Below are 14,208 nucleotides of genomic sequence, written 5' to 3'. Positions count from 1 at the left end.
AAGCAAACTCTTATTTTTTCAACAACATTTTACAACATATATTTATATGATATCATTAAGAGTCTTTTCCAACCAAGTTCTCCCGCTTAACTTTCCAAACAGCACTAGATAACATTACATCTTGAAACAATCAACACTTTTCAACCTTAATTCAGCAATATACTGCAGCATATAACATGCAGACAATTATATTCCTAAATATGCTAAAACAGTCAGTGAAGATAATACAGTCAAACAATCTTAAATAACAGTTTTTGTCTTGTTTTTCTTCTAAGTGTAGCATTAGTAAACCATGTTATGATGTTTAGGCTTAACATACTTTTGAAGTTAGCATGAATGTGCAATTTGCAGAATGAGAAGAGATGAGGAGTGATGTTTGAAAGTTTGCACAAATGCAAAAACCTCGCCTGAGGAAATGAGAAACAGGCAGGCGAGAATGACTGGTGACATTTTCTCACCTTCACATACAAAGATACTCTTCGAAAGTGAACTTTGTTTACAGAGAACACAAAATTGTGTTACCACCCTAGTGATAAACTCCAAGACTATTGGTGCTATAGCTATTATAGCTGTCAGCTGAAGACAATGTTTAGTTGATGCACTTAATACTGACACTCCCACCTGTGATCTCAGAGTGATATTCAGGTTTCTCAGACTTTCACAGCAGAAATAATGCTTTTTGTTTTTGAGTGCTTAATTACTTTATGAGATTCTAAGTTTTTATTCAATTACAAGCACAGTTGATTTTTGTCACGACTGCCAGCCAGCCCAGATCAACCCACAAAATAGCTAACCAGTGCCAGCAGTGGGTTGATAATAACAAAAGCCACTGCACGTGTTAACCCATCACGACATGCCCTACAGTGCGGTAGGCAGAACCATTTAAACCATCAAACCCACTTCCCGCTGCTCGGTATTGAGTCTTCTCCTAGAGAGCTCTACCTCACCTTTGTTTGTACCTAGCTTGCGATACTTCTTCTGGTTTCTGAACTACCCTTTTGCCCCTTGACCTTGAACCTCGCCTACTGCTTTGGATTGTACACCTGTCTCTGTATCTCCTGGATTTCGAACTACCTTTCGCCTTTCGACCACAATTTTACCTGATGTTTTGGGTTATATGCCTGTTACGATATCTACCAACTCCTGCATCTGCATAGGATCTGCATACCTTTCATTGGGGATTCCTTACAGAATACCGAACCTCAAGATGGATCCTGCGGACGCTCAAGCTTTTCGCTTCCTCCTCCATCACCATTCCCATGCCCTCTCCCAGCTTCAGTCGTCAGTTCTGCATATCACCAACCACGTCACCTGGCTTTCGTCTCCCCCCGTCTCCCGGACCCCACACTGACTCCTGCAACGTCTTTTGCCCAAGCCTCTGCGCCGCAAACCACTCCCCCAACCTTACTGTTTGTTCTCCCCGAGAAATAGGACGGTAATTCCAGTTGCATCAAGAGCGTTTTCCTGCTCCTTGGAAGCAGACTGGATTTGCATTCTCCTTGCTCACAGGCAAGGCATTGGATTGGGTAGCGGTCTTGCTGTTTAGGGGAGACTCTGAGTTTTCCGATTTTCGTCTTTTTGCGGACCAGCTCCAGATGCGCTTCTCTCAAAGCAACCCGGAACTGACTCGCCTTCGGCTGTCGGCGCTTCACCAGGGCGACAGACCACTGCAAGATTACGTGGCGGAATTCCAAACCCTCGGCATTGAGTCTGCCTGGAACCCCAAGGCTCTGGTCTGTCTCTTCTGTAAGGGTCTCTTGGAGGAGTTGAAGGACCATCTGGTGCTCATGCCAATTCACACCCAGTCTCTTGAGGTCTCAATCGTTCCGCTGGTAGAATTGGACACCCGCATTAAGCTTCAGAGAGCAGAGACACCCAGGAAGCAGACCTGTGCGTCCCAAAGGCTTTCTCCCTTCGGTGCCTGCTCTGCCACATGCCCCTCTTTCCTTGCAGGAAAAGGAAAGGGGCTGTCGGGTGGGACAATGTCTGTACTGCTCTGCCTCAGACCACCTGCTCGCTGCTTGTCCTTCAAGACCCCCATACCCACCTCGAGCTCTTCAGCAGCCAACCGCTGAGATCAGTAGCATTGTTTTTTCTCAAGCCTCTTTTGGTTCCCTATTCCCGGCCGAGATTTCATGGAAGGCTCTTTCGCTTCCCTTTCACCGAACCTGCAACTGCGCAATAGAATTGCTGCCGGGAACCCTCCTACCCAAGGTAGCAAGACTTTATTAAGGAGGCCCTGGATTCGCCCCTCCTCATCCCCAGCCTGTGCTGCTTTTTTTTTCATTGGAAAGAAGGATGGCTCCTTGCAGCTGTGTATTGACTACAGAGGGCTGAACTCCATTACGGTCAAACATCGCTACCCCCTGCCTTAAATCCCAGCGGCTCTGGAGTCCTTATGGGTAGCCTCCATCTTCTTGAAACTAGACATACAGTATGGGGGGCTTACAATCTAATCAGGATACACGAAGGAGATGAGTGGAAGACCGCCTTTATGACCACGCATGGGCATTATGAATACCAAGTCATGCCCTTTGACCTCGTTAATGCCCCGGCGGTCTTCCAGTCTTTCATGAACGACATTTTTAGGGACATTATTGGAAACTTTGTTTTGGTATATCTGGACGACATTCTTATTTTTCACTTTCACTTTATGTACTCTGTACCCTGTCAGAAATGTCTACGTCTTCAGTATCTATAGCATTGTCTTGTCAGTGCCTTGTCTGTATTCGCACCGTAGACCTGGAGAAGAGTTTCTCGCTCCTCTGTATACTTTGGCTGGAATGTGTTTGGCTGGAATGACAAGTGCTTGCATTGTACTTTTTATCCAACATCTCTTAACATGCAGTACAGACTGACATCCGCTTCATCCACCACTGAAATGTGAAGTGAGAATTTTCTTCACCAAAGGCCAGACTGTGTTAACATTCTATTCTTACGAATAGTGTCATTAAATCTTTAATGACCATATAGCCAAAACCTCAGAATAACATCTCTAGCATGCCTGTCCTCATGGCAGCACTGTGGAGTAGGCTAGGTCTACCACAGCAGCCCGCCATGGCTTTCCCACCTGTCAGTCAGACGTAGCCTAGCTTAGGTTCTCCTAGCCACAGTGGGCAGTGATTTGTTACCAGCGTGTACGAGTGGCTGTTGCATTTTCTACCCCTTCCCACGTGATGCCGGCCTGTTGTAGATCTTCTCAGAACGTGCTCCTTCAGGTCTTCGTTGGCCTTCCTCTTTTCCTTTTCCAGCCCGGGTTAATCCATCTCATTGCAATCTGTGAATGCTGGTGGTGTGGTAGGCGCAGAATATGGCCTGCCAGTGCATTCTGTCACTGTGTCTTGCAGCCTCCGTAAGTTGGCTCTTGTAAGTTGTAAGATTTGTTTCATCTGCAATATAGTCGCTGTAGGTGACATTAAGTATTTTTCAAGGGAAACGCTGGCGGAAAACATTTAGCTTCTGTGCTATTCAAGTTGTGCTTTTCCATGTTTCACTGGCGTAAATCACAGTAAGTAGGACTATGGCTTTATAAAGGCGGATTTTTGTGTCAATGCTGTTGATGGACATATCGAGTGCATTCGCTGGAATACTGCCACCGCCTTGCCTATTCTGCTATTAACTTCTTTTTTATGTCCCCTGTTGTGCCCTGTCATTGGGGCAGTGGTTTGGAAAATCACCTACTGCAACACCTACTGGGGCACCAGCACAACTATAGACCAGCAACCTAATTTTTCTTCTAGGTCTCACACACCTACACATTCAGACATCTGAGTTCTGACAAGTTAATCCTGCAGTTTCTTAAATAAATGTTTCCTTATTTCCTTTTGTTTATTAAGCTTTTAATGAGCTTAAATTGCTGCTTCCTGTATGTAGTGGTAAAGTTGTGTAATTGTGTTTTGTTCTATGTACTATTTATTTCCTTCCTGAGATACTGTATATAATTATAATAATAATAATAATAAACTTTATTTTATATAGAAACCTTTAAAGGTGGCTTCTCGAAGCACTTTGCAGGATGACAATAACAATAAATAAGAAGAATACAACAATATATGATTTTAAAGAATGAAATTCTATTTTGGTGTGTCTAATTCTTGGTCCTGAAAAGAGCTCTCTTCAAGAGACTGAATTCCTTTAATTTGTCTGTGTGTGACACTTCTTTAAGATCAGGTATTAAGCTGGTTGCCCTTCCTTAAACAAATTAAAGAGCAGGAATATCCTTTTTGTATCCACAATATTCAGAGCTCATATCCTTACATTGCATAATTTGTTATTTAAATTTTATATTTTTCATTATACTGTATATCCTAATGTATGTTGCCTTATTTTACTGCTTCCCGCATTGTCTGAAGACATTGATGAACTTATATAAACCCATACAGGTCACAGCCTCCATTAATCCTCCACTAATCAGACACAATTAAGCCCCTGCTTCTTCCCACAGACGCTGACGCACATCCTAATTATCCAACCACGTCCCTAGTCCTACACCACACCTTCTGACCACCCACTACTTAAGGGCTCCTCACCTGCACCTCCTCGCTCACTATTAAGTTAGTTCCTATAGAGCTCACCACCCTTATAAACCCCCTTGTCTGAGAGAACTATTGTCTTCTGGCTTCTAGACCTACGCATCCTCCTGACCACGACTTTTTTGCAAAGTGACTCAGCTAAGTACACCTGGCATCCGCTCTCCATATAATTTCCTTGCTTAATATCTTTAGCTAATGTCAAGGATGTTGGAAGTGACAAGCCACAGAATGGCAGGAGAGCGGAAAAAGACCCATATGCGTAGGGGCGGAACGGGGCATTAGCCCGGGCTCAGCAGCTCAGGAGTCTAATAGAAACCAAAGCCCTCAGGCAGCGGACGTGGGGTGACCTGGTGCTAGGCGGGTCTCAGGACATCCAAACATCAATGCTGAGCGAAGGGGAATGAGTGACCCGGAAATAATAGCCCCACAGAGAGAGACACCGGAAGGACAGCAAAGCACAGAAAACTAGGGACAGGACAGAGAGTGACAGCTAAGTACCGCATAGGGTCTAATCCCCTTGCTGAACCTCCCGGTGCGTTACAATAAAAAAAGCTCAAGATCAGAGTCACCAATTTTGGAGCTATGGTGATCACTTTTATTTAATCTTGATTTATCAAATGTCATTTATCAGGAGTATACCCTGTGCTTGATTCTGACTAAATATTCTTGGTCTCCTGGTGCGTCTAAAATACTTGATACTGCTCAAATATTTATGTCACTTACAATTTTGTTTGGCGGATGCTTATATCCAAAGGTCACAATAGGTCAAAAACAATTAATTGTATGTAATTGTTTTCCTTTCTTCTTTTTGCTGTTGCTTCTCTTCAGAAAACATGATAATCTACCAAGTCACAGTCATAGACTATAATAAAGAGTTTACTTTAGCACATAAAGAGTGTGAAAACAAAATGACCAAAAAGGCACATTAGTGATTTTTAAATGCTTTATTGGGTAGTTTTGAATGTTTTATCACTATCATTTACGGACAAAACTTTACAAGATCAAAGAGAGGACCAATGAGAGGAGTACTGGGTCCCAAGTCAAGTAAAACCCAAGGCCAGTTGATCAACTGATCAATTTCTGCTCATATTTCCTTCTATGGGAATAGTGGAGCTCTGAAAAAATAAAACATGAACGCACGAGGACCACTGATCGTAATGGGAAATCACAGTTTACTAATTATATTGTGCATATCCTTGATGGATGTTTAAAATATTTGTTTCTCCATTGCTATTTCTTTACATATCACATGTGATGGACTTAGAAATAAAAGTCTTAAAAGTAACTCTTACTTGCAAAGTTTTATTTTATTACAAGCTTTAGCTTCTCCATCCTCAGTTTGAAGTTCATCAACAATTTTGTTAAGATTTTTGTTGACAATACCCCTGCAGGGACCTGCAAGCACAGAAAGTTTTCCACATGCTTCCTTGACACATTTAGCAATAGCTTCCTGCAGAATAAAACATAAAACTGTTGTTATTATTATTATTATTATTATTATTATTAAATAATAAGCTTCAATAAGCTTCATTTCGTGACAACCTGAGCAAGCTGTATAATAAATTCAACATTTACAGATCTGTATCTTGCTGAGCTCCTAGTGTAATGGGCGTATTTGTGCCCAGTACTGTACTGTACTGTAAAGGAAACACTGCTTTGATATACTGTATTCTCTCTCACTTGTAAACTATTCTAAATGTGTTAAGGTCTATTTACAGTAAGTGACCTTCAGCTGTGTTTTTAGAGCAGTGACTCTTAGCATGCCTGCATCTTCTGAATTATTATAAATACACAGGTTTGTTCCAAAAACCCATCATGACCATCAGGTATGGTCAAAACTGCATCATCGAAAGCAAGTAAAATGAGTCTATGGTTTATTATTTTTAGTCTTTGGTAAGATGAAGACAACAGACTGGTTGCTTTTTATCACTGTGTTTTTTAATTGAGAGTAGAACAATGTGTAAAAAAATATAATTGATGTCATACCATACTGGCACCTCGTGCTCTATCAGTGAGTTACAGTAGATCAGAAACACTACATTGTTTACCTTGGCATCATTAGATGAGAGCTTTTTCTTCACCATCTTCACAATTTTCTTGCAAATTCATTCTGTTCCTGTACCAGAGATTGAGATTGTTACCTCCAGGATTGATTTTCAACTCACGTACAAAGTTTTAACTTTGAACAGGTCATTTCAATATCTTAAAAAGAAATTCTGATTAGAATACTACCGCATCTTAATAACCAACCAAGGCTCTAGACATTTTCAACATGTTTTGAAGGGCAATTTTGCACTCTCTGTATCATCTCAATTTCAGCTTTCTAAAAGCATTTGGAATATTATGGACTTTTAAACGCATCAAGTAATGACGAGAGGAGACTATTGAACCCATCTTGTTCACTTGGTTGTTTAGTTGCTAACCAAATCAAAACATTCATCCACTCTTTTGTAAAAGAGCCCAGAGATCAGGCTGTTAGTTGTGTGACTGGTTCAGATACCAGTTTCCTCCCACAGTGCAAAGACATACTGGTAGGGTAACTGGCTTCTGGGAAACTGGCCCTGGTGTGAGTGTGTCCGTGTCTGCGTGTGCTCTGAGATCTACTGGTGTCCATTCCTAGGTGTGCCTGTTGCTCCTCCATGACCCTGTATTTGGTAAACTGGTGAGAAAATGTATATATGCTGTAGATATACATTTGGCCATCACAATCTCCAGACCTCTGTGCATTATAACATGTCTAGCTTCCCTGTGAGCCTGAATTGAAAGAAGCGGTTAGAAAATGGATGAACAGATGGATTTTCACTATATATCCTAACATATTGTTGCCTAATTTTACTGATTTTTTACCTTGTCTGGATGAATACTTACAGTTCGTACCTACCAAGCAACCTCAAGATGTCACCCATATTTAATTTATCACGAATATTCTTGACACTCATTTCTTGTTGTATTCCTTTTGCTACTTTAATTCTGTTGCTCATATTTTTGTGTCATTTACAAATGCATCAAGGCTTTAGATAAAGCCTTTATCCAAGGGTGACGATGAGTAAACTACATCATATGGCATCTTTGTTTTATCCTATTTTTTGTTGTTTCTGTTACACTTGCTGTATCAAGATATAGACTGCCTTTCTATTTTTATTTAAAGGAATTACAATTTTTTAAGAGCACATCATGAGAGTTACTGTAAATGCAATGACACAGTAGGCACAATAGTGATTTTTTAATACTTTATTGAGTCGTATCATTGGGACCAATTTTCAGAGTACAGGACAAGGGACCGGTGAGAGAAGAACTGGAGAAGAACTGGCCACAGGCTCATCAAGAATGGCATCAATTGTGGTCTTGTGCATCCATTTCTGCTCACATTTCCTTCCAGGGAAATGGTACTGAACTATAAAAGGCAAAAGTAAGATTAACACAAATACAAACCAGGAGCAGAGGAGTTAAAGGTGAAACCACAATTGACTTATCATATTGTTCATATCCATGAAAAACTGTGAAATGTCTCTTTAAATGTGATTCTTCCAATAGTAGTTTAGAAAGATGTTGCTTAAGCTCCTTGCTGTTTGTTGGGATATCAACTGTGCTGCTTCAAAGCTAACATTTTGAAAGTAACTCTTACCTGCAAAGCTTAATGTGAACACAAGCATTCTTTGGTCCATCATCAGTCATAAGTTCATGCACCAGTTTTTCAAGATATTTTTTTACAATACCCTTGCAGGCTGATTTTAATGGACGCATTTTTTCACACACATCACGGAGACTTTTAATAATATCATCCTGCAAAAAAGAATCAAGAAATCAGCAACACTCTGCAGAAGAGTTAATGTCATGACAGCCAATGCAAGCAGTATTACAAATTTATAATCAATGCTTTCTCAGAGGCACTGTAACATGTGCAATGTGCAACACATTAAGTACACTAAATTGAAGACTAATGAATAGGGCATATTTGTGCTAAATAAAACCTCAAAGTCAGTAACCACAGTGTAATGATTACACAGACAGGGGCAGGCCATGGAGAATATACAGAATAAGAGTCCATACAGCATAGAACATGATGGCTGGATTTTCACAGTCTCCAGGACACACTTCTTTGAAATTTGTGCTCTCACACTAGTATTCTACTGATGATTTTCTTATGTATTTAATAATATTTGTCAATCAGTGAGGAATGCTGAGGCGCCAAATATATTTTAGCTTAATGTAGTGAATGCAGATGATCTCTGTGTAGTCAGTGGCTTTCAACTTTGTACAGTGCAAAGACCAGCTGTGGAACTTAACTAGAATTTCCAAACTAGTGTAATATAAAGTTAAAGGTGACACTATATTGTAGGAGGTACTGTCTTTTTGGATGAGACATTTAAGCAATGCACTAACTACTTTATCAGTAACATTCCTATGGAATGGGTCATAAGAATAGCATCCTAGCTAGTTCTATACAGGTTTGGACAAGGTTGCCTCCTAAATGCCCACAGCTATCCAACCTGACCCTAAAATGGAAGTTAAGGTCAATGGCCTCCTGGAATGGATGTACTCTTTAATATTTAGAATTATACTGGAAAGCATAAACAGTACAGACTTGGTTAGTATCTTGAATTAAAGAGAACACCCTTGAGATCCTTTCTGAACCTTCATATTTTGAACATGTCTTACTCAGTACACATACTAGAAATAAATATAAAAAACAAAACAGGAAAAAATAATGGACACATTTTATTGTCCTTCTTCAAAAGGCAATATCTCAAGTTGTGGAACACCTAGGATGAAAATGTCCAGGTCTCTAATGTGTCTTTTAACTTGTATAAAAATTTGAGTTATTCAACAAACATAAAAAATTGGCATAAATAAAGGCTGGTCCTGGAATGATTTTGTCCTTCCTAGAGATGTGAAATAAATATTATATAATTTTTTCATTGGGTTTTCCACCACTGTGCGCTGGCTCTGTGTCCAAGGATCTGCGCCTGTGGCTGTTAGGTTACTTGTTCAAATGCTGCAGCTGGCAGAGGAATCCTACTCTGTTGGGCCCCTGAGCAAGGCCTTTAACCACATCTGTTCCAGGGGTGATGTATAAGTGGCTGACCCTGCGCTCTGACACCAAGCTTCTCTCCCTGTCTGTGTCTCTCATGGAGAGCAAGTCAGGGCATTTGAAAGGACAAATTCCTAATACAAGGAATTGTATATGGCCAATAAAGTGATCTTATCTTCTATTGTATGGACTTCTGCTTGTACTAGAGAGCCCACATATAAAGTTTATAGAGAAAAACAGTGTTTTTTGGCACATTTTGAACGCTTCTGATGTGTATTTATGACAGATTGACAAGAGGCTATGTGATCTTCAATTTCGTGATAGAATAACAATTATATAAAAAAGACAGGCAATGCAAGGACAACTAAGAACTCTCTCTTTGCTAAAACCCTTCTTAAGATGTCTCTAAATGGTCAGAATTTGATGAATGACATCTGTGACTTCCTATAACATCAGCTTTTTCAGTAGCCCAGTCGGTTTGAAAACATATAGGGTCCTTCAGCAGCCATTTCCTTTTGTTTACTGTATTTTCCATGTGGAAAGTTTTACTCTATATAAGTAACTTTTTCAAAGATAATGGATTTCATGTAGTTTGATGAATTTTTTCTTCGGACCTTCTCTAAATCGAAATGCTAGATATACCTTCAAAAACTATTTGTTTTATGCTTTTGTATCTGGATATGAAACACTGCTAAAAAGATTAGGTTTTCCTTTTTGTTGTGATATACAGTATGGTTCGTAGTGTTGTTTTTTTACCTTGCTGGTCATACTATTTATAATACCCCCGTTGTGCAGTTTCTGTCTGAGGTTGAAATTATGCTATTGATTTCTTTGTTTATTACAAAATAGTTTCTCTGTTGTAAAAAAATATGGTTGTGTTAAGAGGAAAATATAGATCACTTGCATTTGTGATATTTTGAGAAAGGATTAAGAAATGTTGTTTTCAGTAATGAAAAGTGTAGTATTAGTGAAATGACACTTGTAGTCAGATGGGCCTACGGATAAGGTTAAATTACATTTGTTGAGTACTCCTCGATCTGCTGTTCAGTGGGTATGCTGATATACAATGGTTACCATGCCTCACTCAGATGGATGCTACACTTGGTGGGTGAATAGGGTTCACTCTATATAAAAACTTTGTATAAACTATACACATTATACATTGAGAACCTTTAGTATACAAAATGCTATACAGATGGAAGGAATTATTTAGACTGATTATTCATATACATGTTTACACTTATTATCAAATCTGCTTTAATCACGGCATATAAAATAAATCCATTTTTAGTCTCTTGGTTATCTGGCTTTCAGAAAATGTCATCACTTCATTTTAGATTGTATTTTTGAACATTCTTTGAACACCTTTCAACTGGTATTACCCATCTTGCCTTGCTTTACCTTGGTAGCATCCTCTGGGAGACTTTTTTTCACTATCTTCATAATGGCCTGGCAGGCTTTACAGCGAATGTTCAGTCCCTGCTGGGAGTCTCCATGCTCCTGTATGAGAGAGATTCAGATTCTTATTATCTGGATTTATAACCCATCTACAGAATGCAACATCTCTTTTTTGTGAACCGTCCATGTATTGTGTATAGCCACGTCACATGAAGGGCTGTGGCAAGAAAAACCTCACCTGGCTGACACAGGGCCCAAGGTGGGACTCATACACAGGAACAATTTAGAAACAATACTGTGGCCAGCATTGGTTGAAAGGAAACTGGAGCAGCCAAGAAAACTCAAATGAACTGAAAATTCTGAGGCAGGACTAGCTGGTGTGCCACCATACCAATGCTTTTGCAAAATAATTTATCTTAGCAAAACAAACAATCCCCCTCCTCCACACCATCAGTACACCCCCTTAAGCTACTGCTACAGGACAATTAAAATAATGAGATGTCCAAACAACTTTACTTCCCAGAGTGGAAATGTCAGTAAAAGAAGGAAGAAGAGCCCGGCAGCTTGCGCTGACTGTTCAAGTCATGAATTATGTGAAGACCTTCCTCAATAAAAATGCCACCCAGAATGTGAATCCCTTTATTTCTTCAAAATGAAGAACAGAACATTTTCTCTAAAATTTTATTATAAAAAATAGAAGAATGGAAATGGTAGTTCTTCTGAGATTTTGTGGCTCTTTCTGTTAAATGTAAGGTTGTAAGTAAATATATATTGATATGACAAAAGTGGAAAGTACAAGTACCTAATATAATTCAGATATTGAATTTCATATACAGAGACCAGACTGTCTTTTGCCTCACTCTACATAGCGGTATAAACAAGTCACATTTATAAGTGTAAGGGTAGAGCAATTCTGCCCAGCATTTTAATTGAACTGCCCTTACTTGGCAGGAGGTCTCAGAAGTTTCCTTGCTCAAATATAACTACAGTGGAACTCTCTGATTCTGGCTCAAGGTTCAATGGCACTGAAAAAGTTAAATATGAATATCCAAATGTATATAGTCGATCAGTGATGGGTGAAAATTAACGGTAAAATTGTTATGCAAATGCATAAAGTAATTGTAAAATCATACATGTCATGCCAGTAAATACACTGTAATAGTTCTGACCTCAGGTTTATTGCTATAAACATATAAAAAGTTGGTTCTATACCCTTCAAGAATTGCTCATGGAATGAAAAGCCAATACACATAGTGTTAATGCACATATAAACCAGCCTTGACACCAGCCCTGTATTTCTGTCCCTCTGCATTATACTGTAGAAGGAATTTGCACTGTTAAGTTCCTGGATCTCTTTTCTCTGATCTGTCTTCTCTTGTTTCAGTTTTGCTAAACACATTTCAGAAGCATGTGGTAACTCAAAATCTGAAATTGCTCAGAGGGTACTGGCCAATGTGTTCTTCATTAAACATTGTTTACCTTCAGAAAAGCATCTGCAATGTCTTCTTCGTCAAAATGACCAGAGTCAGCCAGGGCTGTGGAAAGAGGTAAACTATACAACTTGATTCTGAAGAATGAATAGTGCAAAGAAGAAATACTTTTTTTCAAAAAGGTGAGAATATCACTTTTGTAAAAGTGACTGAATAATATATTTCAGTCTCTCACAAATCTCTCTAATTTTTAACTAATTCCATAACAGTAATGTTATTTTTGTCAAGTGGTGACTGAAATTGTACACATTTCTAAACAACATAATAATCCTTCATTTAATTACTACACTTTTAACTATGCATCTTAACATTCTGATGATTTTTATATTTTTTCACAAAAGTTCTAGAGGAGGAAAATAATGTGTCATCATAGACACTTAGACTTTTTCATAGATGATTTCTTTAAGATATAGGGTATATCTGCACAGTAGGATTTCACCTATGTTTCATTTTCATAAACAAAGAGGATAATTTTGATCCCCAAATCCTCCCACAGCATATACCCCTACCAAAAGATGTGGAATAATCTACTATAGCAGCCCATGGTAACAAAAATACATTTTCCTAATTGTAATACACACAAAAAAACACACAAATGAAACATTTGTATTTGAAAATGAGGAACAAGACAATAACAATAAGAATGATAATGGTGATGGCAATTGTTTAATTAATAACAGTGTAACTGAATGTAAACAATAAAACTAAGAAAATACATTAGTATTATTTGGATTTTAAGTTTTTATATATATATAATAAATAATATTTGTCCTGAGGGGTCCGGAAGAGAAGATTAGGCAATGAGCAAAGAACAAATGAAAACTTACTAGAGGAAGCAAGAAGCAGGCAGATGAGAATGATGCGAGTCATTTTGACACCTTCTGGTAGTGGGTGCTCTTCAGATGCATCAGCTCTCTGCTGACCATCAATTTATAGTACTTGGGACCACCCTAGTCAGGGAATCTAAGCCTATGTGGTTCTTCAGTTTGTCATTTACAGGAAACCTCTCTACAGCTACATGTGTAGCCTCATGTTGCTTATTGTAGTTTGTCCACCTGTGGTGAATTAAAGCAGAATGTTTTGTTCCTTTTGCTGTATATTGTTTTTGAGTGTTGTACAATTTTCCATGCAGTCACAGAATTTCAAAGCACAGATACACCTCTGAGGGTATAGTCATTGTCTGGCTGCAAGACTGAATTTGTTAACTATTTGTTAATTTGATTAATTATTTCCAGTATTGTAGGTAAGTACTAGAGAATAATTATACTTATATTTATATGATTTACATTAAAATCAAGGCTATAGGACATAGTAAGATTATGTTGTTAAGAATATACAGTAATTAAACAGAAGACATAAATATTGTCCCACTGAAGGAAAAAGAAAATAGCAGGAGCCCAAAATCGGATTAGAATTGAGAAGATTGTAGATGTATCAGAATTAAATAATGCAGGACATTTTGGAGAGAAGTTATTCCTTGCCATGTTCAGGATTGTTCTGGCAGTGCAAACCGGTTAGAGAGAAAATTAAGCTGGTAATGAGGTTGCTATCAACGCAATTAAGTGTTAATTAATATGCAATATCAATAAAATTAGTACAAGAAACCCATTATTGTTTCAGTTCTGGTCTTATATCAGACTCTTGTAAACGGCTGCCTGACCCAATTTCTTTGCATACAAAAATGGTCAAAAGTAGTTGAGTTAGTTAGTATTAAGTTCTTTAATGTTTTTTTCTTTAAATCTGTAGCTGGGCAAAA

The 14,208-nt window shown here is 38.7% G+C and overlaps 1 protein-coding gene across 1 annotated transcript; it reads right to left on the bottom strand.

Annotated features, from left to right (window-relative positions):
- Positions 1-7,748: 7,748 nt before the first annotated feature.
- LOC107078598 (saposin-C-like) lies at positions 7,749-13,387 on the bottom strand. Its single transcript, XM_015357200.2, has 5 exons — positions 13,280-13,387; positions 12,442-12,497; positions 10,966-11,064; positions 8,158-8,315; positions 7,749-7,926 (listed from the first exon to the last, which is right to left on the bottom strand). Exons 1-5 carry the CDS (start codon positions 13,320-13,322, stop codon positions 7,896-7,898), a joined length of 387 nt encoding a protein of 128 aa, XP_015212686.2. The 5' UTR covers positions 13,323-13,387; the 3' UTR covers positions 7,749-7,895.
- Between the last annotated feature and the right edge of the window lie 821 nt (positions 13,388-14,208).

This window comes from Lepisosteus oculatus, chromosome 10 (genome assembly GCF_040954835.1).
Source record: "Lepisosteus oculatus isolate fLepOcu1 chromosome 10, fLepOcu1.hap2, whole genome shotgun sequence".
In the NCBI taxonomy this organism is placed as follows: Eukaryota; Metazoa; Chordata; class Actinopteri; order Semionotiformes; family Lepisosteidae; genus Lepisosteus; species Lepisosteus oculatus.
This window is presented reverse-complemented; position numbering and strand designations above follow the sequence as displayed.